This window comes from Eumetopias jubatus, unplaced genomic scaffold (genome assembly GCF_037043125.1).
Source record: "Eumetopias jubatus isolate StellerSeaLion01/CBP00866 unplaced genomic scaffold, mEumJub1_p1.0 scaffold_9, whole genome shotgun sequence".
NCBI lineage: Eukaryota > Metazoa > Chordata > Mammalia > Carnivora > Otariidae > Eumetopias > Eumetopias jubatus.
The window spans coordinates 78964077-78990854 of record NW_028274815.1 but is presented as its reverse complement, the minus strand read 5'-3'; the positions used below and the strand labels follow the sequence as shown (position 1 = coordinate 78990854).

Here is a 26778-nt window from a genome sequence, read left to right as displayed (position 1 = left end):
AGCTTGATAAGGAGATGTTTGAGGGTGGCTGGCTTGCATGTGATAGGTGCACTCCTAAGGGAGGTAGTTGTTTGCTGTCCTTAGAAACTGGCTAGCCTTGGGAGGACCATCTCCCCACAGCCAGCAAGAGTTTTAAGATACCAAAACATCGTAAGATACAGAAAGTAGAAAACATTATTAATACTTTCATAGCATTCCTCCAGTTCCTAGCTAGCCTGCCTTGCTACTCCCCTGTGTTTGGCCTACAGATCCTTCTCCAGCGTCCGTTTAGGACTTATTTACTGTATTCCAGTATCTGGCATGGGTTTAGTTGTTTAAATCGTACTTCTTTTTAATTCAGAGGTGTGACAATATGAGTACATTCTTTTAAGTTCAGTCACGCAATTAAAATGAAAATCCCACGTGATATTTCCACCCCTCAGCCCCTTTTGCCTCTCCACAACTCACCCTTTTATCATTTTGGTGTGACTTTGCAGAACTTTTTCTCTTCATGAATATCTACACATTTACCCTAGGAAAGCACATAGTTGTTAACGTAAGTCTTCCATAAAACCGAGCCATGTCCTTTCTGTGTCTTCCCTAAGTTTCAACATCCTCCTCTCACAGAGCCCTGACACGGTCTCTGTCCCCTTTAGCCTTTTCCGCTGTCTGCTTGACTTCCCCACGTCCACACCCCACCTGGGACCTTACTGTCACCATCAGTTTGTGATACTCTTCCACCCTCCGTTCCCACTGTACATGTTCTGATTATATAGTGAGACTTTGGGTTCTTTGGGCTCCCTTTTACCCCCTGTCCAGTAGCACGTCTTTGGCTTTATTTCCCTGCTCAGTCTGGACGCACTGGTTGGCAGGATGATGGAATTTCTGATCGTTGCCCCTAATGCCTGCATCTCTGAACATAAGGTTAGGGACTGCTCTCTCCCTTCCTTTACCCCAGGGTAGGGGATGTTGAAATGACACCCAGTTTGGGAACGAAGGGAAACCTCTATCCAGTATCAATGCAGGTTATAATATGTCCTATTTAACAAAATTCTGCCCGTTTTGTACTGTATTTGAAATGACCAGGATTGCAAATTATTTTCATTGTTTTTGAAAGAAATTTGGTAGGTAACCTGTCTGTAGATGTCTTTGTTAAGAAATTTAAAAATAAGTGTGAATATTTTTTGAAAACCGTTTTTTGTTTTCTTTTTTTAACTTTATAGGTTCTAATATTCTCCTTGCTAGAATGGCAACTAGAAAAGCAAAACCAGATGGCCAGTACCACTTAAAACCAGAAGAAGTTGATGATTTTATCAGAGGTCAGCTAGTTAGTAATCTGCCAGGTAAATACAGATCTTTGCTTTTTAACTTTGGTTTATTGTAAACATCTGTTAATGCTTTTCATAGTTTTACAACATTACTCTCTTTTCCGAAACATGAATTAAATTTTTTATCCATGATTGAGTGCCATGAGAAACAGAATTTGGAATTCCTCAATGATTAATCCCCTCAGTTGACTAATCAGGACCTGAATGTTACCTTTTACTTCTATTTCTCACATATTTTACTTTAAATATTTCTCAAGTGGCAAGATTAGGGAATTCCTAGAAATCATTTTAAAGAAAATATGATGAAATTGACTTTTGGTCCTTTAAATAAATCATAATTGAAATTGTGTATTTCTAGGCCAAATATAAGCCCTGAGAATCGATTCCTCTGTTTATAAAATTACACTGATGAACTCATGACAGGTTTCTGAGTTTAGTAAGCAAATAGCCTTAAAAGTAGAAAATGTATGAATCCTGTTAAGAAGAATAAAACCTAAAGACGAAGTATTATGTTTTGTTAACTCAGAGGTAGAAGTAAAATGTCCGTCTCCACCTTTCTCCGCTAAGGGCCAGGATCTTTAGTTATTTTATATTGTTGTGTAGTTACTGTGTGGCTAACCTGGCTTGTAAAAATGTTTCCATAGAGAAATCATCAAATATAATTAATTATAACTGAAAAACAGTTGCCCTTTTGGGACCTTGAGGAGATGTAATTTTTTTGTGTAGGACAATTCATTTCACAATTAATAATTACAGGACAGTTCCTTTCACAGTTATTAAATATTTAGATTTGCTTGCTATGGTAGATACCTCTTTCTAAGAAATTTCTCTAAACCATGCAGTAATCCTTGATAACTGTTTCAGATAATCATCCTATTTGTTAAAAAACACAGTGTTAGTTTCACAAAGCTCCTGTGTATTTGTGGTGGGGAAATTCAAGACCATACATTTTCAATGAAAGTTGTTTTTCTAATTCATTTGCGTGTGAAAAGTGGATTTAGTGATCATTTTTAGATGCATATTCTTAAACCTAAAATAGTATATCTGAAGCAACTTAGAAATTTCTGTTACAGGCTATCAAATATTAAATGACCAAAATGCCATTTTATGGTAGGTGAGTTGTAAAGCTTCCTGACCCCCTAGTAAATAACTTAAAAGAATGTTATTAGTGTTAGAAATGTGAAATAGGACATTTTGATGGTCAGTTTGAGATTAAATTGGAGGGAATAATTAACCTTCTAAAATCAGGCTTAGCAAATTACTTTATTAGACAGTACAATTTAAAGTTTTAATAACACATCTTACTGCAGACTTCTATAAGAAGGAACTGGTATAGTGTATTTAAAGCTGCACGTGAACTATGTGTCCAGACTTCCTATACTAGCCATCTCTCTTAGCTTGCTCAGGCTGCCTTGAATTTCCTAAGCGATACCTGAAATATAGTGGGAGGGCAGCAAGATTGGCTCCCTCTGGCGAGCCACCCTCCCATGTGGCCTCCTCTCTTCTTCAAAACCAGGTTGTATCCACCCAGAATTCTTCATGTGATTTCCATATGTCTGTTGACTTTTATCAAATTCCCAAAATCTTAGATTGAGAACCTTTCACGAAGGCACGCAGAATGTCACCTTCTGCTGCTGTTAGGCCTGTATGGAAGGTGGCATTGTAATCAATCTACAGAACACAGGCTGTTCTTTTAAAAAAAGATTTCACATGCGTTCGGGAACCATCCCTGGTAGAGGGCCCGCTTAGTAAAGTTGAGAATGTTACCATAAAGAAACCTATTTATCTTTGTTAAAAAATAGTAATTTCCCACAGATATTTGAAGATGAATATATAGTGCCTATTAACATCTTGTGGGACATGCTTTGGGGAAGTTTTGCTCTCTAACCAAGAAGCCAGAAGAAACTCAGGATAAATACACCTCACCTGTTGTCCTCTACAAGCTCTCTTTGGCCCTCTGTGCCCATAAGTGTTTACTTGGCACACAGTGTGTCCAGCACAGTATACACGATTATCATAGCTACACAAGCAGGAGAGAACACATGACTAAAAGTAAGTTCATGTTTTAGGGGACTACAGAATAATGATTATATGTTATGCTAACAAATAAATTACCTAATGAGATCTGTTTATTTAATGATAGAAAGGATCATCCCCACTGACTGTTTACATACAATAACCTGTTTCTATGAATTCTTTTGGATCTCTGCCACACCTTTCACCTCATGCATGTGCCCTACCCTGAGGGCCTTCTGCACCTGGTACAGCCCGCGCTGGGTTTGGGCCCCCGGCCATTCTTAGAGAAGCACCACCACTGTGCAGGTGGACATAAAGATCTGCACTGTTCTCAAATGGGAACCAGTACCTAAGTGAAGCCAGTAAAATTTCAAATTAAATTAATTACAGTCAAATAAAATTAAATTCAGTTCCTCATTTGCACTAGCCACATTTGGGTGCTCTGCAGCCTCATGTGGCAAGTGCCTACTGGATTGGACAGCACAGATAGAGAACATTTTCATACTCACAGAAAGTTCTACTGGACGGTGCTAATTTAGATGGTGCAAACCTTCCTCTTTAAAACTTTATTCTTCCGTCTCTCTGCTGTATTGTCAAGTCTGGATGCCAGGGGAGGAGACATTACTGGCTGTTTTTAATTGAGAGTAATAGTTCCCTTCAAGGACAGAAAGCAAGTCTTTGTCCCAGTGGCTTGACCAGGAGCTTCCACATCCTTTTTTTTTTTTTTTCTTCTCTCCTTCTCGGAGGCTTGGTTCTAAGCTAGCATGTTTTCCTTCACTTTTTCCTTCTGAGGTGGCTGCACTCAATTTGAGTGTCCTTAGAAGTGCGTCCTTTCCTTATAAACGCTTTCATGAGGCAGGCAATTAAACAAAAAACCCTGTGAGGCTTTTTGGTGCTGATTCATTTTTCCTCCCCACTCAGTATAGTAGGGGTTAGAGGTGGGCCACCGCCCCACATGCGTCCCTCCCCCACTTGACTTCAGGCCCGTTGCATTTCATTAGATGAGCTTGCAGCGGACAGGGCTTTTCCTTCCTCCCCACAGGGACAGTTTACTTAGATTAGGTTGATTGTGGTTAATTTGGTGATACTTGATATGATAGCCTTTCTTTGGCACCTACTAGCGAATAATAATTCTGTTCCACTGTATTGAAGATATTCTCAAAAACAATACATTTTTCTGCTGCCCCACGCCAGCACACATAGAAATAATCCAGGATTAGTGCCTCTCACTGATTTGTAAATCAGTGAGAATGTATCAGTTCCCCAGATCTCCAAAGGAAAGATCATGATCATAGTTTGAGAGTGCGGAGTGGGGCAACAGAGATGAAAAGCCTTTCCTGAACGATGGACGGTGTTTAGAGTGTCTGACTTTGGCCAGCCTCTTGTATGATTTGCTTCTTACCTTGGGTTTCTCCTCTCCATCTTGAAAAATACTCAGATGGGTTTCACTTAGAATTTCACCTTTTTGTAAATGGTACTCCTCTGGCAGATTTTGGTGATGTTAAAGCAGACGCTGGTATTCTTTCTTGTTCTAGCAGACTCTTGTATTCTTTCTTGTTCTCTCTTACTTGAACTTTAAAATGGCACAGATGAGAGGCATTGCCCTTAACACCTTTCATCTCTTCCACGAGGGAATGACTTTTCTTGGTTTGAACTTGTCTTGCCCACCTCCACGGCCATAGATCTTTTGTAAGGTTGACAGCCTCCTAACTCTGTGTCCTATGTAATTGCTTTAAGAGCTGCTCCTGGCAGAACCTGGACTAGACCAGTTGTCCTTCTACTGAAGACCACTCAGAGAATAGCTGCTAGAAGGATGATGGTCGTTGGGACCTGGGTGGCTCAGTCGGTTGGACCTTCAGCTCAGGTCATGATCTCAGGGTCCTGGGATTGAGTCCCGCATCGGGCTCTCTGCTCCACGGAGAGTTGCAGAGTCTGCTTCTCCCTGTCCCTCTGCCTGTAGCTCCCCCAGCTTGTGTGTGCGTGCGCTCGCGCTCTCTCTCTCACAAATGAATAAAATCTTAAAAAAAAGAATGATCAAGTGATGAGCCAGCATAGCCAACTTCACTCAGCTCTCCCACAAGATCCTACAGAAGACCAGAAAGTCTTTTCTTTATTGGTGGAAATTACTGATTTGATAGTGTGCAAACCATTCTGATAAGAGTTTTAGTTTCCCTAGGTTACTCTTAAATACCTCTCCGAGATATGTGTACCTTTGTTAAGATTTTGGGCAAATTGAGAGTGACAGAACTCATCAGCATCCTCCAGGTGAGGCTCAAACCTAGCATCTGGAAGAGAAGGACACAGGGACTGTGCTGCATGCTGGCCCAGCTGTAGGAGGGTTGAGACCTTTTCAGGGAGATAATCTTTGTTGGTAAAAGAAATTTGTCTTGCCCTCACTGCCACTTTGCTTAGGAACCTTCATCCCCAGGTCACTTCGTCCAGTATGACAGCACTAACGTTTTTGGGTTTGGATGTGTGTCATAAGTTCTTGTTCTAGTTCTCATTCATAGAAAGGGAGGCTGAGACCCTTGTGAAGTTTGGCCATCACTGAAATCATAGTAGAATTCCTAACACTCTTGAGTCTCCTCACATGTAGTCATAACTGTAGGCCTGTGTAAACAAGTCTGTCACTTCATTTGTTGATTTTGTGAATAAGATGGAAATCTTGATATTACTCAGTAATGAATAAAGATGGCATTCTTCTGAGAACTTATGTAGTTACACATATTTGAGAAGGTTCACCTATATCTGGAGCTCAAATTGAGGAGTAGATTCTAGAAATAACTTTACTAGCATCTGCACTAAACAGTTCTTCAGTCTGTGAGATACTTCAGTTATGTCACTTAAAAATTTTAAGGGAGATTATTTTAAACTAGTTGTTTTGTGGGTGAATGATAGTTATTTCACATTGCTAAATTGTTTTTAATGGTTTATGTGCAGAATTAAAGAATTACACATATCCCCTTTTCTAGGAGTTGGACGTTCGATGGAATCCAAGTTGACCTCTTTGGGAATTAAAACTTGTGGAGATTTGCAATATATGACAATGGCAAAGCTCCAAAAAGAATTTGGTCCCAAAACAGGTCAGATGCTTTATAGGTTCTGCCGTGGTTTGGATGATAGACCAGTTCGAACTGAAAAGGAAAGAAAATCTATTTCAGCTGAAATCAACTATGGAATAAGGTTTACCCAGGTACTGATCTCTTGACGAGTTTTATCCATTTATTTACTGTTCTTTATCTTTTCGTCTAGTCCCATCTCTCCTACTAGCCCATAGACTCTTGTTGCTTGAAGTGAAGACTTCACAGTCTTGTTCCTGCAGCTTTTAGGACATAAAGAGTATACATGTTTGATTCTGGAAGTGAAAATACTTGAGAATTGTTCGGCGTATAGGAAAATAACGTGGGAGTTTTTCTGTTTGTTTTTCCATAGCCAAAAGAAGCGGAAGCTTTTCTTCTGAATCTTTCAGAAGAAATTCAGCGACGCCTTGAGGCTGCCGGCGTGAAGGGTAAACGCCTGACGCTCAAAGTCATGGTGCGAAAGCCTGGGGCCCCAGTCGAAACTGCAAAATTTGGAGGCCATGGGATTTGTGATAACATCGCCAGGTAAGCTTATGTGTAAAAGGAGTTTGGCTAATTGATATTTCAGTGCAGGTTATGACTATTAATAGGAAAAAGAAGAAGACCAAGGAAGAGTTTCAATAAAGATCTGTACACTCTGAGGTTATCAGATATTCAGCTCAAGGCCATTGCCGGCGTGTCACTGCCCTCAGGTTCGGCTGGTCACAGGAACCTGTGTGCCTGACATTTGGAGGGAGTCTTCAGGCTGTGGACTTCCGTGCACAGACAGAAAGAAAGGGTGGCAACGGTTGTGGGTGGCGACAGGGTCCAGGGGGGAAAGGTCAGTGCGGTGATTCACAAAGTGATTCTAATGAGACGTTCACTTTATTTAGGGAGGTACGGGTTTTTTTTCTGAAATGATTTAATTATTGTAGTCTCTGCAAACTGGTAGAAAGCATTTTAAGCCCCCCCCTTTTTTTTAATGTAAGGGCCACTACTATGAAACTTCATGTAAAGTTTGTGACCAAAAGAAAAAACTTTTGTGTACTGTTTTATATGCCAATAGTACACTGTATTTTATCTGTTAAATCAATCAAAGCTTTGAGACTTCTGACCCTGAAAGCCACACATAAGGAATTGTGTGTAAAAAAGAAAAAGTTTTGTGAAGGGTGAGCTCATGCCAACCACCCCAGTTCCGTCGGTGTGAACGATGATGTTGTCAGGAGTCACGAGAGGACCGTTCTCAGCCGCACACGGCTGCGGCTTGTCACTCACGCCTTCGTTCACTGTGAAAACAAGGATTACAAATTATACGTGAAACAACAGATTTATAAAATATATTTCTATGCAGTTGGTAATCTTTAACTGTTACATTTACCTATTTTAATAAACATTTTGATGTATCCGTCTTTCAAATGGTAGTTAAATACACTGTTAGTGATCATTTCTATAATAAGTTGGTTATTAGGCCCTAACTCTGGAAGAGAATGATACTTTTACACGTGGTTTCTATGGGAAAATCAGATTACCTTTTCTGGAACTTGATTTTTTTTAAGATATATGGGAAGGATCATCCAAAAACAAAATCATTTTTCTTTGGGAAGAGAACTGGCAGTTTCCTCATTTCATGTCTGTGTTTTTAAAGATCTTATAGTTACTTAGCATTGTCTATTTTGGGGGGGTTCACTTCCTCTAATCTGAATAAGAAAATCAGCCGCCTTTCAGTCCTTTGTGGAGATCCAGGTACTCCAAAAATGTAATTTTAACATTAAGAAAACTAGGATTAATTATACTTTATTCCCCCGGCTCCTAGTTGAAGGATAATAGCCTTTCTGTAAGCACATTATCTGCTTGCTGTTGTTGGTATTTGTTCCATTTTTGTCCTGAACTTGAAAAGTTTTATTCGGAAAACTCAAAACATTTAAAAGTAGAAAGAACAGTAGAGCGAACCCCTGTGAACCCATTACCGGACTTGCTCCTCTGACGCCATCCTTCCTCCCCTTCTTCCCAGTGATTTTGAAGCAAATCTCCAATACTGTCTCTTTCCTTCCACAAATATTTCAGTGTTCATCTCTAACGAGGTGAGAACTCGGCTGAGTAACCACAGGACAGTTCACAGTCTGCTGTGCGTAGCCGGTGGTCAAGTGTCCATTTTGCTGTGCCCTTAAAATACTTTGGAGAAGATGCTAATGTAAAAGAGCACGTGATTAATCAAAACAGGTGTAATTTTATAAATGTTACCAACATACAGACCAGTTGTAAACCATTAACTTAAACCTAACATTTCGGTGGTGGTCTGACTGCATGAGGAATGCTTTAGGTGAGGGATCATGAAATACTCTTAACACTGACCATATATTTCCTCTATCTCCCGGCTTGACACACTGTTTCCTGTGGGCCATATCCAGCCTGGGGCCTGTTTTTCTGTGGTTTGTGTGAGCCAAGAATGATATTTATGGAAACGTTTGTGAAAAGCGAAGACTGTGAGAGGGACCATAAAGCACGGGCGATTTCTGGCCCTTTACAGAAAAAGTCTGTGGGCCGCTACTGTAATCCCAGCGGCATTCATGTTGGGCTGAGTCAAGAAGTGGTACTCCGCATTCCATGATTCTCTTACCTCTTGTCATTGGCCTTGATCAAAAGCTACGTGGCAATCATGTGCCTCCCAGACTCTGATATGTTACAGTACTGTAAGAGAAAGGGCACGTTTTAAATTGCATATCAAAGAGCCATGTGTCATTTGAAATCTGTGGCTTGATTATCACATAGGAAAAGTTTTCTTTTAACAGTTTTCCTTTGGGTAAAGAATTTCCCCCCTTGGCGTTCCTTTGTATATATGTTTTTAATTTGAATTTTATACACACACACAGAGTCCTTTGCACTACTTCTCTTCCATTGCCTATTCTTGTTTCCCCTGTGTGTGCATTTCCTTTGCCCCCCGCAGTGTTCCACGAGGGTGAGCATGTGTATGCTGCACAATGGTTCGTCCTAGAGTCTGCTGTGATCACATTTCCTTTTTTGTGGAACTTGTTTGTCCTGGAGTTTTACTCAGCATCTCGTTTTGTTGGCTTTTTTGTGAATTTGCCACTGAGTTTTATCCCCAAATTCCCTGGTAGTGTGTTTCAGTACACCATTTAATCACCTGGTTTGACCTTTTTTCTTGGAGCGCTCTCTCGGGGCCCTCCTGTGTGCCCACACAATCGGGGATTAGACTTACTGTAGAGTGGGAGTCAAGGGGTGTCCCTTCTCTATGATCTGTGTAGGATCCTTGAGGTCTCCTTTTCCTAGTATCTAGTGAGAAAGAATACATGGGTGTAAGTTGTTTTGAACCTGTCTATCCTCATGCTCAGTAGCTTTGCTGACTTAAAAGTTATAGTTAGAAATCATTTTTCCTCATTTAAAGACTCCATTGTCCTCTTTTTTCCAGGATTTTTTTTTTTAAGATTTTATTTATTTACTTGACAGAGCCAGAGAGCATGAGCGGGGGGAGCAGCAGAGGGAGAGGGAGAAACAGGCTCCCCGCTGAGCAGGGAGCCCGAGGCGGGGCTCAAACCCAGGACCCCAGGTTCATGACAGGAAGCCAAAATCAGATGCTTACCCGACTGAGCCACCCAGGTGTCCCAGGGGTTCTGGAGTTTTATTTGGTCTTTGTTTTTGTGCCAGGTACTTCATCAATATTAATTTTTTATTTCTACCAACATTTTAAACTTCTGAGTATTTTTCTTAATTCTTTGGACATTTAAATATAAGTATCTGTTATTTCACGAATGCCATATTCTCTCTTATCTCTTAAATATTCTTCTGTTCCCTCTGTCACTTGTTTCTCCTGATTCCTTCTTTCTCTTTTGATTACTTTTACAGTAGAGGTTTTCTTTCACCATCTGTCTGATAGTTCATGACTGTTCATATATGAACTTCTAAAATTTTATTTGGAACTTCTGGATTCGTAGTGGGACATGTGGACCAGTGGGCTTCACCACAGACAAGTGATTGAGGGGCTTGTGTTTGGTTACCACAAGCAGTTCTGTCTGTGGTCTTTGCTGTCAGACTTGTCAGTTTGCCCCACGAGAGATCTTCCCATCTCCTGCCTGCAGTCAAGGAGCAGATGAAAGATGGCAGCTAGCATTCTGGTTACTCAATAGGAGGAGCAGTTTGGGTGGGAAGAGCGTAGTTTCTTTCGAGCGAGGTGCCTCCCTTCCCTTGGCCGTGAATGATGTCCCCTAGCTTCCAGCATCGACATTCTGGGTATAGTGCCACTCCCAGAGGAGGGGCTGTCTCTCCGTCGGCCGCACGTGCACGTTCTCACCCCCTCCGTTGGCACCTGACACCTCCAGTCATGGAGTGTGTCTGAGGTCCTGTAGCATAAATTGACTTATCTCCCGCTGGTGCCTTGCTTTAGGCATAGCAGGCATGTTTGGTAACTTACCATTTACTGATGTGCTCTCAGTTTTCTAAATTACAGTTAACATTTTTCCTCTACTCTTACCTCCTCTTATTTTAAGAGTCTAGGCTATTTAAAAATCATTTCAAGACAGTTTAGTGGTATTCTGGAAAGATAAGAAGATAAACACATTTAAACCACCGTGGTCCACTAAAAATCTCACTCTTAAGTTCTGTATTTATTTGTTTGAAATAAACTTAATTAAGGCAACAAATAAATGGAAATATTTTGCAAATAGTTTCCTTAAAAATACTGGTGACTTTCATGGATGTACATAATGTCCTCACCTACTGGTAAAGTAAATATAATAAAAATAGTTTTTAGCACCTAATAATGCTGGCAGTCTCCCGGCCTCCTTCAAGAATTCTTAAAGATGTAAGAATTGTGTATTCTAGGCCTGCTGGGTTTTAGACAGGGTGCCACCATATTTCCTTTGTCATAGCTGCACACACGTTTGTTGATTTCTAGAGCCTCTGAGAATTGTCATGCACATATTCACATGTTGAAATTATTCAGTGGCTTTACTTGAAACAATAAAAGTAGAGTCAAGAACTAAAACACAGGGGGTTCATCTTTCTTTCATACCTCAACATGGGTAATCTTGGAATCTAAAATTTCTCTTGGAATCTCAAACATTGTATTTAAAATACGTTCATGCTTTAGTTGCAACATAGTATGCGTGTTATTTGTATATATATGCGTTAACTAAAATACATCTTTCTAAAGAATTTTTTCCAACTTATTTTCAGTTGGCCAGGTCTTCTTTAGTCTATATCTCAAAGTCTTAGTATTCTATATGGTTTTTCTTTTACTCCTTGCTGTCATTGTAATTAATTTGTTATTACTGGCTTCCTTGAAGGAAGACTATATCATTCATTTTCAAGGATTATATTTAGTACTTAATTATTTAAATTTCTTTGTAACTTTCTTGACAACTTTCCTATACCTCTTTAAACCGTTCAATACTTGTGAGGTACTAGTGAATATATATGGGATGTAGCTTTTGTTCCTTTAAAAAAGTTAATTCTATCACTTACAGGACTGTAACTCTTGACCAGGCAACAGATAGTGCAAAGATAATTGGAAAAGCTACACTAAACATGTTTCATACAATGAAACTAAATATATCGGATATGAGAGGGGTAAGTATGTAACATTTTAAAATTCTGACTTTCTACAGTGTTTTTCTCATTTAAGGCTTGATCTAAGAATGGTCATGGAGGTAGTGGGTTTATGTGCATATTTTCAGCTCCTTTGAAATAGTAACAGGAGAATAGAAACTGAAAAATTCTTGACTTTCTCATGTGACCCGATCTTGTTATTTTTCAGCAGAGAGTCACATTTGTTCTGAAAGCTCTTTATATTCTGCCTAGAATAATTTTGTATGTTAAATTTTTATAGTATCTTTTAATTAACCAAGGGCTTATTTTACCTACATTATCTTGCTTCCTGTTCTCACTCCCCTAGAAGTAGATGGGGCTGTGAGGAGTATAGAACAGCAAATAATTCTTGTACCTTTAAGGTCCTTTTTAACCAAATTCATTCTGATGTCTGTTGATGCTCTAGAAGGGAGCATTTACCATAGCACAGAAACATGCCTTTGGGACATGTAGGTGAGAGGGAATCAAAAATGTAAAAACCTTAATTTTCTTGAGGATTAACCTTTGTAGGGTTCCACTATGTGTACACATATGTGAGTGAAAGGCATTTATTGGCTTGGTGTGGCATTTTTGGAAGGATTAAACAGTTACTAAGCCAGACACGATGTAAACTCCCCCCTGAAATACTGTTACAGTAAGGCTTTACAGTGTTGTGGGGTGTAGTTATCTAGACACCGGGGTGCGGTGTACCTGGGGCACTGCCCATCCCACCCCGCCCCCACCCATTTATTTGAGAAGTACTTCATTTTAAACAAAAATGATAAATGAGTAAGGCTACAAGTAGACTGACCTCTATGGAATTTTTTTTTTTTTTTTTTTATGTTAAAAACTTGGTTGGTTAGAACTTTAGTGAAATATAAAAGTATTATACTTTTTTGGATTTTTCTGATTTTGAAGAGATTGCAGTATATTTGGATAGAATTGGATACTCCCAAGATTGAGGTGATTAGCTGCTCGCTAGCTAGTTAGTAGTTTTGGTAATAAATCATATAGAAGACTGAATACTTTCATTTAATCTTTTATTCTAGAAATAGGACCTAGAAGATCTTTTTAAAAAGGAATAGCTGAGAAGTTTGCATAGTTGAATTCATATTCTTGCTTCAGTTTTCCTGGAAACACATTTTCACTTCTGGTTCTAGGTTGGGATTCAAGTCAATCAGTTGGTTCCGACCAATCCAAACCCTTCCACATGCCCTGGTCGCCCATCAGTTCAGTCAAGCCACTTTCCTGGTGGGTCACACTCTGTCCTGGATCTCTTTCAAGTTCAGAAAGCTAAGAAATCCACAGAAGAGCACAAGGAAGGTCAGTGGTCCTCAGTGTGCTTCTTGTTTGGGTGCTGCTTTTACCTTTAGGAAGGCTAATAAGTTAATATAACAATTGTCTGGCATGGCTCTACTTTTTAAGAAACACATTGACATTCTGGATTGTGAGGAATCAATAGCGTAAGTCTGTTTCACTTACAATGGATTGAAGGAATCCATATTACCCCATCCCGAAGGATATGAAGAAGCTGTTTTATGTATTTTCTATACTTTCAGTATTTCTGGCTGCTATGGATCTGGAAATATCCCCTCCCTCTAGAAATTGCACTTTCTTGCCATCTTTTTCTACGCATCTGACATCAAGTGTCAATCCTGCTACTAGCAAAGCTGAGTCTTCAGGAAAATGGAATGGTCTACATTCTCCCATCAGCTTAAAATCAAGACTTAACCTGAGTATAGAGGTTCCGTCACCCTCCCAGGTACTTTTTTTTTTTTTTTTTTTTAATAGTTCTAAGTATGATGTAAGTGCAAAAGCAGTTTCAAAGTAGGAATGACGTTTTTAGTTGTCAGCATAGCCAAGAAGGGGAGAGGGCTACTTGGGGTAGATCAAGGGCAGATCCAGTGTTACTGAATTCCAAATGAGAAAGATCACGTTAGGAGAAAGGTGGTGCTTTTGCAAAGATCTGCCACTCTTGCAAGTTGTAGAACGTGGATAGATGCCAGTTCTGCAGACTGCCATCAGTAGCCACGTTACCTCTTTGTGGCAGCGGTTATTATACGGATTTAACTCTATTCAGCAGTACAGCTTTGGTGATCATTAGTAGGGGCCTACGTCCGAGGTTTTTCTTGCAGCATTTGCAAACAGTTCTTTCTGGAGAGTTACATGTTTTTCCTAACAAAAGCTAGTAATTCCGTTGGTGTGCATGGTAAATGTGGAATACTGTTGGCATTTTTGCTCCTTGTAGGGTTAACCTATGTTGGGCAAGTCGGTTTCTCTGCTCCACTAAGTGGTAGGAGGCTAAAGGAGACATACATGCTGGCCTTAAGGCTCAAGAAAGGGACGGTTGTGATACACTTGCACTGGGTCCCAGATGCTAGTGAGTTATCCAGAAAGTTCTTCCTGGGAAAGTATCCCATTGGCCTGCCCAGCTGATGGGATTTCATGTTTCTAAATGGAAGTGCACAGATGCACAGAGGAATCTGGTCTGTAGGCTAGAACAAAATTAGTTTATAGAATCCCTTTTTTCTAACTTGGTGTTGTCAGAAGCAGAATTACTTGTATTTGGGGACAGGTGGTCTACCGTATGAAAGGTAAACAGGACTCTGTTACCTGTTGCCAGAAATTTGACATATCTTGTAGGCACTGGCCCTGGCCCCTGGGTGGGATCTGAGATCCGCCTCTTGGCTGCAGTCGCAGGAGATAGAGCGAGTATATTTGCACTCACCTGACCCGGCGGTGCTGCCAGTGCACTTCTCTCCAGACTCCAGATCGTACTATTCAGGCTTCAATGGCAAAAGGCCAAAAACCTTCCAGAACTGTGCTGTTTGGAGGGTTAGCTTTCCTAGCCTGCTTCTCTGCACCTTTTGTTTATTGTCTAGGATGTTCAAGTTGAAGTGAAAGTGGTAACGTTAACTCTCCTAAGCTCCTCTCTGAGCATGCTTTAACTTCAGACTCCTGTGGTATTTTATAGCTCGATCAGTCTGTTTTAGAAGCACTTCCACCTGATGTCCGGGAACAAGTAGAGCAGGTTTGTGCTGGGCAGCAAGCAGAGCTGCATGGCGACAGGAAGAAAGAGCCAGTAAATGGCTGTAATACAGGAATTTTGCCACAACCAGTTGGGACGGTTTTGTTACAAATACCAGAACCTCAAGAACCTAACAGTGACGCAGGAATTAATGTTATAGCCCTTCCAGCGTTTTCACAGGTAAGAAACCTTCTACCCTGAACATGCTCGTCCATCCTACTGTAGCTCAGGGCGTATCTCATTCCCTCTTGTCCTTTGGACCCTAAACTTCAGTAGCTCACGCCGTATCCACGGTGCGGTGGGGTGGGGAGGGATTGGCTCTTCTCTGCATCATATAAAGGTCACAGACTGGCAGAGAACAGGGAGGATGTGGTATGTGGGTGCTTGAAGTCTCCACCCAGAAGTAAAACAGAAACACGTTCTATTTTCTTGGCTAGGGATGACCACTGGGCCACACTTCAAATAACTAGGTGGAGATGTAGAATCATAGACTGGCGACAGTAACACAGTCTAAGTTTGGTGTTTAAAAAAAAAAAACATTGGAAATGAGCCTCATTTCTTGTGTTTTGCCTCTCATTTTCTAGGAGTGCTGCTTGCCCTGATGGTTCTGCAGTGGTTTTGTTTAATTCTTAACCCCAAATTTTCTTACTCTCACCCTAAAACCTTGTGAGGACACAGTGAGCTTTAATATTGAGGACCTATTAAGAATTCATACAGATCAGGAAAGCATGATTTGAAAACAAAATCTGTTTTGTGAAAAATAGAGCATCAACTCAGGTTTGTTTGACTTTGACCCTTCTCGTTTCCACTAGGTGGACCCTGAGGTGTTTGCTGCCCTTCCTGCCGAGCTTCAGAAGGAGCTGAAGGCAGCATATGATCAGAGACAAAGGCAGGGAGAGAACGCCGCTCACCAGCAGTCGGCCGCTGTGTCAGGTGAGCAGCCAGGGAAGGGACCTGTAACACCACTGAAGACGAGAGAAAGGGGATCCATGTAGGATGTGATGACTGAGTACGTAACGGTCAGCGTCTGAGCTGCTAGTCATGCTAAGAGCTCTTTGTATCGGAGCTGAATGAGTATACGAGGCGGGTAGGTGTTGTCACAGTCCTAGCTGGACTTACCTGTAGCTTCTTGACTTAAAAACACCTTCACTTCAGAAAAAGTTTGGATTATTACCAGAATCTTTTGAGTACTTGTTAAGATGGATATATCAAAGAGTGTAGGTTTAAAACAAAAAAATCTGAAGGTCTCCGGACGTGCATTACAATACTGCCTGAACTGTTGTACTTCAGCTGTTGAATTTCCAGTTAGTCCTTATGGGCCCCCCCCTGTATAGAACAGATTTTGGTAAGTGAGCACGGGGCGAGCATCCTGGAGCCTGCACCTGCAGCCAAGTACTGCCTCCCCCATGCGCGGTCTGGCCCCGGGGGCCTGTGTTGGGACATGTGTGCGTACGCGTTGGGGTTGTATTTGAGGAGGAAAGAGAACTCGTGGTACTGTCCAGACATATTTTGTTGAAGATGTCATGTTCGTATTCTTCTAGTGCCAAAGAACCTGTTACGTCAGCTAAAACCAGCAGCAGTGAAAGAAAAGAAACGAAGTAAGAAAAACAATCCCATCAGTGCCCCCCAAAAAATTCAGAGTCCTGTAAAAAAGTTGCTTCACAGTCCTGTAAAAACTCTGGCTGGGGCCTGCGGGAGTCCCCAGAAGTTAATCGATGGGTTTCTAAAACATGAAGGTCCTGCTTCTGAGAAACCTCTGGTAATATTTTTCATACTTTGTAAACTTTGACCTATTCTTTGATCAGATCTTAACGTACTCGCTGTTATGTCAACATAGCACTTTTTATCGTTTGTTTTCTTTAACAGGGAGACCTCTCTGCTTCCACTTCAGGTGTGCCAGGCCTTTCCAGGTCGCAGCCTGAGCCGGCTGGCTGCAGAAGACCCCCGGCACCCAACCTAGCAGGAGCTGTTGAATTCAGTGATGTGAAGACCTTGCTCAAAGAATGGATAACTACCATTTCAGGTTGGCTTGGCCGGCGGGACAGCCGCAGACTGAGTGTAATGGTTCTAGGATTTTAGAACAGGAGCAGACTCATCCGTAGAGATGGAACTCCTTTCTCTAAATCTGGTAGGCTAAACCCAGCCCCCCTCTAACCTTTGAAACTCTGGGGCTGACTCTGAAAAGCTCCACACTATAGACCCCGTGTTTGGCGGCTGTAAGTCAGTGGGATAGAGAAACACACGTGTCCTTTATACCTGCAGCTAGTGGTCTGCCTTCTTCAGAAGTTGGTCCTTACTGCAGGTTTTCCCCTCTCTAGATCCAATGGAAGAAGACATCCTGCAAGTTGTGAAATACTGTACTGATCTAATAGAGGAAAAAGATTTGGAAAAACTGGACCTAGTTATAAAATACATGAAAAGGTAATTGATATTTTTATCAGAAGGATAAAAGGGGGGCATCTCTCAAGGCTACCCGCGGTGAGGCACGGAGCAGCTTCTACACTGCTGCACAAGCCATTAACTGTGGACTTAGGGAAAGGCGGGGGGAGCCTTCATTTCAAATCCCAAATCATGTCAAAAGATTGTTCCCCTCGAGATGTATATAGTTTAAAACCCTAGCAAACACATTCAACTGATTCTTTCGGGAGGAGGAGTTGGTCTTACCTGCTGTTTTTTTCTTAACCCACCTTTTAGGTTGATGCAGCAGTCGGTGGAATCGGTTTGGAACATGGCATTTGACTTTATTCTTGACAATGTTCAGGTGGTTTTACAACAAACTTATGGAAGCACATTAAAAGTCACATAAATCTCACCAGGGAGCCTGGTGCTCTCCGCTAGCTGTACCATAAGTGCTTGTGAGGTATTGGCAAAGTGCATGACAGTAATGCTTGGAGTTTTTATAATTTTAAATTTCTTTTTAAGCAAGTGTTTTGTACATTTCTTTTCAATAAGTGCCAAATTTGTCAGTATTGCATGTAAATAATTGTGTTCTTTTACTGTAGTATAGATTCTATTTACAAAATGTTTGTTTATAAAGTTTTATGGATTTTTACAGTGAAGTGTTTACAGTTGTTTAATAAAGAACTGTATGTATATTTTGTACAGGCTCCTTTTTGTGAATCCTTTAGGAAGCAAATCCTGCACTGTTTATTATATTTAAAGGCTGAGGAATCCTACAAGCCGGACTGTTACAGGCTCCATGCTAAGCTTTGAAATTCCTGAGAGTTCCCAGACTGGGATTCTGCTTGTTCCGGGTAAAGCTTCTAAATAATCTTATCACTCACTCACTCTTGTCCCCAAGCATGAACACAGCAGCATGTTAAGAAAATCTTCTTTACTTGTTTTAAATTAGAGCACACAGTTTTTTTCCTGGGAAAATTACGTCCCACAGCTGGCTTAGCGTTATTGTTTCTGCGTCTACCGTCCCTTAGGAAACTTCAGTAGTACTGAAGAATGGTACAGATTTTCAAATGTATATAAAGTGTTTTCTAGGCCAGGCTATACCCTAAATCTTGAAAAAATATAATTTGTAATCCTATGCCAGTGAATACTTGGGGACATTTTCTTCAGCCACTTCACATTGCCTTCAACACTGCTATAAATATAAATAGGTAGTCTGATACTAGGGATCTGTTACCAGAATTCATCCCACACTAACGGATTTCTTACAGTGGGGAAACGATATTGTCATGTGGACTTCCCACATTCTTCGGGAAAACTAGCTAAAATCCAAATCCATGATGTCTCTGCGACAACTTTGGAGCACTAAGCCCAATCAGTCCATCAGCTCACTGCCCCGTCAGGAAACCTCTGCATGATAGGACTTTTCTGGGACAAACTAGACCAAGATCATGTACAAAAATTCTAACGCTAACGTGTGCTGGCACATGAGGGCTCACACCAAAGCTGATGACTCATGGAGAGAAGCTACGCTAGCATGGAAGCCTAGCAGAGCTCACTGGTGGATGTCTCTTTTCTTTATTGGTAGTTCAGAATTGTGCTGGTTACAGTGGACTCTCAGTACTATACAAGCAGTAAATAGCAGCCAGCTATGCTTTACACCATGGTTTCACACAAAGCAGAGATCAGAGTGCCTAATTTTCTATTTCAAAAAATTCCTAAGGGCATACGGCAGAAGAATGCTGGGGAAAAAAAAAAAATCACTGTGGGAAGGGATATGCATAAATAAGTATTTCTTACATCAAAAAAAGTCCCAAGAATCACAAAATCTGCAGAAGCTTGGTTAATCAAATACTGCAGTACTGATTTAATCAGTATAAAATCGAAAGAACTTTAGATCTGTAATAAAAATCCAAATTTGGGTTAGGGCAGACTTTAAAACAGCAGCCAGTAGAGAAGGGTTGGGGCGGGGGCAGGTGAACAGGCACGTTGGAACAACTGTGGGGACATGTAATCGACCACTGTCAAACCAGTGTAAGTTTCTTGGTTTCTCATGGAAAACATTTTATACACCTATTTTTTTCCTTCCATACTTAAGTTCATCAGTGTCCAGATCCATCCATTCCATTTTTGTCTGGTTTTTCCTGGTGATTTTAGAACATAATATTGCATTTATTCCAATTCCTGCCCCATGTGGAAAAATTAGATGATTTCAAATACTTTCTTCAGCTCCACAATAAGCTGCCAGTCACTCTTCTGCATCTCATCTCTGAACCAGTCTTTGAGGGCATCGATGGACTGCCGACTGATCTGCAAGCCCAATGCACAAACAGGGTCAGCAACAGTGTAACAACCACGAGCCCAAAAAAAAGCAGTGTGGCCCATGCCTGTCATTGGCTACTGCTCATTAAAAAGAAACCTTAGCCAAAATACAATGCAGTGCTCGTATGCCTTTTAGAGTAGCAGAGGCCCCTTCCTCAACAAAGACAAGGCCACATCACAGACCTGCCCTGAGGAAGAATCCAGTCCTCTCAGACTGTAAAAGTTCAAACTTCCAGCCCTCAGAGCTACTTCGTAAAGGTAACCAGAGAAGAGTCGACCCCCCTTTCTTAAAATGGGCCACTTTTAGGAGACACTTACCTTACTGACAAGAATGTCTGTAGCTTCAAAATGTCTTCCATACATTTTGGGAGATTCCCCAGGGATAGGTTCTATTTTGACACAGACTTCTTGTCCTTTTTTTGCAACATCCACTTGTTTATGGTTTATTTCAATACTTGTGACTATACCAATGTCAACAAACTGTAAAATAAGAACTGCAATGTAAGCAGAGGAATCCTGCCAGTCAGAGGCACTGCAACTGGACAGCTGAAATAAAAACGAGCCAACGAGCCAGTTTAAAAGCCTTGGCTCTGTGACCCTTCCTTAGCACTCATCACAGTGTGTGTGACTTCCTCATTGGGAAGCTCGGAAATGACACCACCACACCCCCTCTGCCCATCACAAGATGGCTTGTGAAGGAGAGGACTCATATGCTTTTGACAACTTGGAAAGTGCCCGGTCAAATCCAGCGTGCCTTACTACTTCTGCTCTATCATTTCACACGGCACGTGCCATAGGAAGAGGGCATGGCAGGCACAAACCTCCTCAATCAGAAATGAGCTTGGAGTGGTCAGAACGGTGAGCAAGGGGATTAAGTCAGGGACACATGATGTGGGGCCCTGTAGGCCGAGGTTAGAGGATGAGCGCTGGGAGCAAGCTGAGCTCAGTTACAGTGCAGGAGAAAAGCACTCCACTGCTGGCCTTGTCAAGAGATACGGGAGAGTAAGAGTGAAAACGAGGAGTGCTTGGTGTGGCCAAAGCCCCACAGGAGGTAACTGCTGCAAGCAAATGTCCCACTTCAGTCCACTGAAATGGTATAAAAGCAACGACCCCTAGAAGCAACAAGTCCTACTGCTCCATTTCTAAGTGCCATTTCCCACTAAAGGAACCAGGTCTGGGGCAGGAAAGTACTAGATGAGCCTGGAGCATCTTCCTGCACCAGAAAGGAAGAAAATGCTCCAAGTGCTGAAGTAACCAGCTCGAATGGGCTCCCACTGACCAGAATGGATACTGGTAATGGATTAGAACATCAAGTTTTTTAAAAAGGGAGTGTGTATGTTACTTAATGAAAAGTTCAGTGGGGAGGAAGGTTCTTTACAAAAGTATGGGGGGGAAGGGCAGACCACAATGTTACCAACATTTGTATAACTGCCTTAAGCAAGGATTACCAATTACTAAATCTATCAGGATAAAGGTTGTTGAAACATGATATTCACAGGTACTCAAAAGTGCCCCAGAGATGACTTAGTAATTATAAAGGGAGAAAGATGTGTTTCTAAGAGTGATGCTGAGCCAAGAGCACCTGCCCCAGTAAACAAAGATGGCCTCGCCACAGTAAGAAAGCCTGTGTGATGGGGCTGGAGGCAGGTGGGAGCACCTGTGCCTGCAGTATCCGTTTCAACAACTGTAACTTCCATCTGGCGAGGAGGAAACAATCAGACAAATCCAAGTTGAGCAATAATCTGCAAAACAACTGGACTGTCCAGAAAGGATGGGGGGCTGGTCCTATTGAGACTAAAACCTGTAACAACCAAACGCAATGCACCTTGAAGGAATCCTGGACCAGGTCGGCAGATGGTACTATGAAAGACACTTGGGACAGTTGGGGAAATGTGAGTGAGAACTATAAATTACAGGACATTATTGAGTTAATGTTAATTTTTCTTAGGCAGATGCTAATCTCAAGGAAAGGAATATGGGTGTTCATTATTCTATTCTTTAAACTTCTCCCCAGGCTTGAAACTTCAAAACATCTTTAAAAGAGCAATATTTCAAAGTACCTTGCACCTTTCATTTGCTGAAGCACTGATCCCTGGTGCTAAGAATCAACACTGACACTCCTTACTGAGGTATAAATCACAGAAGGTGACAAGCTCTGCCTGTCGTCACCACTCCTGGTCTCCCCATTTTATTCCTTTAAGAGACCACACTCAAGTTTTGAAAGTACAACCAAAACTTACATTTTTGCTAGGGACGCACATGGGTGTCCCCTGTTTCACCTGACCTGCTTCCACAGTCACTCCCATCACTATTGGGTCTCGAGAATTAAAAATATACTGGGGGAGGATTTTCATCTTGCAGGGAAATACTGCTATGTGCCTAAAAGAAAAAAAGAAAACCCAAAAATTTTGAAGCTGACAAAACTACTTAAACATAAAAAAAAAACCCAAATACAAGTGAGTATGAGGCTTCCCCTGTTGGAGAACAGCAGCACTCCCCAGGCGCTGCTGGCAGAGCAGGGCGCACGCTGTGAACAGCCCTCAGTGGTGTCTGCTCTGGTCCAGGCCCCCTGCCTGGAGTGCTCCATCCCCTGCCATCCTCCCTCCCCTCCCTCCATCCCTGCTGTTGCTTCCCAAGTCTTAAAGAAGCCATATCACAGGAGCACTGAGCCCTGCCCCTAAATTTAGATGGAGCTTAGAACCTTGACGGGCCCCACAGGCAGCCTACTCTGAGACCCACCAGGCATCAAACCACAGCCACCATCTCCGTACCATGTTCCCAAATCAGGTGATCCAAAAGGCCACTACTTCTCTGCTTATCAAGCATGTGCTTAAGTGTTTTCACAGGGTCTGGCAGTCTGCTCTAACCATGGCTTTTCACTTCTGGTTTCATGATTTCAAGCAAGCATATCCCCCAATCTAAATCCTAACACTCATCTGGCAATTCTCCTTTAAATACGTACCCCAATTTGAGCCATCACTCCCTATGGTCTGAGCCACCCTCGTGTCTTGCCTGGAACACTGGGAGCCTGACAAGAGACTCCTCGCTGCTCCCCTCAGATCCTCCCCAGGGCCTACAGAGTCCCACCAACTTCTCTAACCCCATCTCCTACTGCTCTCTGTCAGATTCAATGCGGCTGCCTCCCAGTGCTGCCCTTCTGCCCGGACAACTCCCCGTGGGTCTGGACGGCTCACCCCATGCCCTCCAGCTCTCTACTTGAATGGGAGACCAACAGAGCTGAGCTGCTGCCCCGGACCACACTGCTTGTCATGGCTCTCCTCCTGACTTAGGCCTTCCCTGCTCTGCTCTGCTCTTAAGCCCTTACCCTACTTCTCATGTGTTCACTGCCTGTCTCGCCTGAGCCGCAAGAGGAGGGACCTGGTCAGGGTCACTGCTGACTCGTCTAGCACCTGCAGCGATGCCCCCTACACGGGGCAAGCAGTGAGGTCAGCTGGAGGAACAAACTCTCCTCCTATGGAATACCTCGCCTCATTTCAGTTCCTCACCGTGCACGTTCTCATTTTGATCCTTCCTTTCATGTAATCCCAGATAAGAAACTCCAGTAAGAGGGTTTTAGCGACTACTCACCAATTAATGACACCCAGGCCTGCCAATTTGAAAATTAAAAACTGCAAGGCTACAGAGGATTAGTTAACACACTGCTGAAATGCCTCAGATGGGCAGAATTTATGGTTTTTAATACATTATTTCAGGATGCAGCCTCTTCTGGATGAGCAAATGCCATGCTTCTATCGTCCGCAAACCTTTCTGGTACAGGTACTCCCCCACGTGGCCAAGGTTCGCCAGATGCCACCTTACTTTTGCAACAGACCTATGTTAGTACATACTTTCCTTCATCACCAAAAGAGGAGGATTTTGGTCTTATGAAAAAAAGGCAAAAAGCAAAAACGTTTAGCATTGGTTTTGCAGTGACCCATTAAGAGGCCACGGGCACCCCAAACAGAGTGGCCCCGTCAAGCTTCTTCCCAGGGACCACACTCAGCATCTCAGTGTCACGCTGCCAGAGCTGTGAGCTGTGTCTGTGAGCATCTGGGCTTCGCTCCGATTTATTTTGTTTACTGTTTGGGCCTGGGAGTGCTCAGAAAATTTCCCATATAAATTAATGGTAATTGCTTCTTCACGTTATGCCATTTTGGCTCATGGAAGGTTTCACAGAAACACTTTACTTTCAGGATAGTGGGAGAAACTAGTACTTGGTAATTCTCAACCAACTTCATTACCAAAGACCCAAAGTAAGTAAAATGACCAACTTACTTAAATTCTTCTTGTTTCTGTTTCTTGTAGTCTTGTCTATATTTCGTAAAGGCATCAAATAAATGATAAATAATTTCTGCACTAAAAATTCTAACTCCTAAACTATCGGCCATTTCTTGTGCATCCCGTTCAATTCTCACATCAAAGGCCAAAATTACTGCATACCTGAAAGGTTCAAACACAATAAAGATCATTCGAAGAAACAGAGTGTGTCATGAAATATGAAAAAGCCTTCACAGCAGAAGAAAAATCACTTACTGGGGATCATGTTCCAGCATCACTGAAGCCTTCATCACATCTTTTTTATGGACTGGACCAATGTTAATTCCTGCATACTGTAGAAAGGGAGTTTCTGAGCTTAAATGCCTGTGTCCAGGAAAAGAAACAGCACTACAAACCATGACTATCACGGACTCCTGTGGAGTCGGGTAGGATTACTTACGGGCACTTCTGATGTTTTTAGAAATTCAAGTAGAGCTTCCAAAGATCCCAGTGTAGATGCCTGGACATAGACTCCTTTTTCTTCCAACTTGATAGCATTTAGCGTCTGCTTTAACTCATGGATCAACTCATCCTTGAAAAGAAGTTAAATGTGACAAGGTTGTAAATATATATCAGCAATGGCCTAGAATTAAACTGTGTTTCTCTTTTTAATGAAGTATTCACATGAAACTATGAAACCAAGGCTAAGAAGACATAAGGCATAGCAGAACCCGTGCTGGAAAGGAGGAGATTCAGAAGGCGAATCCGCGCTGTGTCCCATGCTTCACCTTTGTCTTAGATTTACTAATACAGAAATCTATTTAACCTCTGCTGTACTTGGCAAATAAGGTAGCTGGGTGAACAGAATGCAACGACAAGAATCTTTTCAAAATTAAAAGGACTACATCAATGTGACGTGTTACGGTAGCCCACGGGCTCTGCTGGACGCCTTCACTGAAATGCCCTAAGCTCGGCGTCCTTTTCCTCTGTCACTGCTCCTTCAGAGATGAAGATATTTCCCCCAGGAGGAAGTAGGACAGCCGTGTCCAGGCCATGGAGAACGCAGCAGTCCCTGCCATAGTTGGGCCTGATCAAAGAGGGATGCCTGCCCTCTCCTTACCGGCCCTCCCCTCAGGTGGCCAACTCCCTGATGGTGGTGACCTGGTGCCGTCTGAGAAGTAACAGGAGTCCCAGCATACGAGATGAGCCCATGTGCTCGGGGGAGTGTCATCTTCTCTTCAGCAAGTGAGTATATAAATTCAAAGTTTGCTTTTGGGAAACTATGCTGGACTCCAGTGGGCATCTGCTCCTACAGACAGGCACACAAGCTTTAAAACAACTCCTACTTCCTTGTAAAATTTTCTTGAGTTCTGTCGGCATATTCGGATACCTAAAAACATGAACAACAAATTCTGGGCTTTTGATTCGTTTTTTCTTTAAATAAAATGTGTATTTTAGAATTCTAGTGTATATAAATATTACTTATGCTAATTCAGAGGACTGTGCAAACTGAAGTAATCTAAACACATCAACTGTTTGCTATGAGCCACCAGGTAAGGCTTCACAAAGACAGTGGTGCCCACTTCACTCAGCACTACCAGCATGTGCCCTGCTGGTGTGTCAGACTCACATAGCTTCGGAGGGAAAAAAAATTTAAGTAACTTACTTTAAGAACTGGGATTTCATCTTCTTTATAAGCCACCAGGAGGGGTAAACCAGCCAATGTCTTCTCTAGGTCTTTTCCAAGAATCTTTACTCCCTGAGCTGCTTCTACTTCTTTATGCTTTTCATACTGGTTCTGTAGAGATCAAAACATTTGCTACCACATTTATCTGAAAAGTGGTTAGGAGTAGGAGATGATGAAGAGACCGTATTTTCATGACTGTGGGGTAGGAAAATTTTTCTTAAAGTAGACACAAAAAGCAATAAACACAAAAGATTGGTAAATTCCACATCAAAATTAAACACTTCTGTTTCTTAAGACACCATAGAAAAGGTAGAAAGACAAGAAGATGCTGTGATGCATTCAAGCCACCAACAGTCTAGTCTCCTGACTATACAGACCACTCCCATGACTATAAAGACAGACAGTGCTGGACCACAGGGACATTTTATGGAGGAGTGAACTTCAATGGCTAATAAACATACAAAATAATGGCCAACCATATTTCAATCAGGTAAGTACCAAATGAAACAACGAGCTACCAGATGGAAAAATTTAAAAATCTGACAGCATCAAAGAGCTGACAGATGTGCAACCCTAATATACTGCAGTTGAAAGTGTAACTTGTTGGACTCACTGTGAACAACAGTGTGGCCTTATCCAGTAAAACTGGAGCTGAGCACAAGCTGAGGACTTAGCAATTCACTCCTAGGCACATACCCCGCAGAAACTTGCACAACTGCACCAAGAGTGTTCAAAGCAACAACACTGTTGTTAATAGCAAAAATTTAAAAGCTAGAGATACCCTAAACGTGCCATCAACAGAACAGATAAATAAACCATGATGTATTCATGGAGAATACCACACAACAAAAATGAACTATAGCTATATGAAACAACATGGGTAAATCTTAAAAGTGTTTTTTTTTTTTTTTTTGCGTTAAAAAAAGCCAGATACAATGGAAGTGAGAATGACTCTATGAAGTCCATACATATTTTTTAGGGGCACACACTCAGGTATTAAAACTATTTTTAATAAAGGATTATCAGTTACTATCATAAAAATGGAAGCACAGTTAACTTTTAGGAAGGTGTGGGGGGTGGCTAACATCCGTGAGAGGCACACAGCCTTCCGGGGTGTCAACA

The 26778-nt window shown here is 41.9% G+C and overlaps 2 protein-coding genes across 9 annotated transcripts in view; one reads left to right on the top strand and one right to left on the bottom strand.

Moving 5' to 3' along the window:
* The window catches only part of REV1 (REV1 DNA directed polymerase), a 100953-nt gene extending 82909 nt beyond the window's left edge, over positions 1–18044 (top strand). For 6 of the 7 annotated variants that reach the window (XM_028103829.2, XM_028103831.2, XM_028103830.2 and 3 more), the window contains 12 exons: positions 1203–1322; positions 6296–6516; positions 6756–6928; positions 11863–11965; positions 13123–13285; positions 13522–13724; positions 14937–15170; positions 15803–15923; positions 16532–16749; positions 16857–17013; positions 17309–17411; positions 17685–18044. In XM_028103829.2, coding sequence (XP_027959630.2) covers positions 1203–1322; positions 6296–6516; positions 6756–6928; positions 11863–11965; positions 13123–13285; positions 13522–13724; positions 14937–15170; positions 15803–15923; positions 16532–16749; positions 16857–17013; positions 17309–17411; positions 17685–17796 — 1928 coding nt within the window. In that variant the 3' untranslated portion in view covers positions 17797–18044. Of the gene's footprint in view, positions 1–1202; positions 1323–6295; positions 6517–6755; positions 6929–11862; positions 11966–13122; positions 13286–13521; positions 13725–14936; positions 15171–15802; positions 15924–16531; positions 16750–16856; positions 17014–17308; positions 17412–17684 lie in introns of those variants that run through there. The other variant, XR_003609389.2, reaches the window with a different exon arrangement.
* Positions 17711–26778, bottom strand: part of EIF5B (eukaryotic translation initiation factor 5B) — a 92047-nt gene continuing 82979 nt past the window's right edge. For both annotated transcript variants that reach the window (XM_028103835.2, XM_028103836.2), the window contains exons 18-24: positions 25636–25767; positions 24430–24561; positions 24246–24322; positions 23988–24152; positions 21953–22091; positions 20031–20192; positions 17711–19700 (exon numbers count right to left, since the gene is read on the bottom strand). In XM_028103835.2, the coding sequence (XP_027959636.1) occupies positions 19593–19700; positions 20031–20192; positions 21953–22091; positions 23988–24152; positions 24246–24322; positions 24430–24561; positions 25636–25767 (915 nt within the window). In that variant the 3' untranslated portion in view covers positions 17711–19592. The remainder of the gene's footprint in view (positions 19701–20030; positions 20193–21952; positions 22092–23987; positions 24153–24245; positions 24323–24429; positions 24562–25635; positions 25768–26778) is intronic.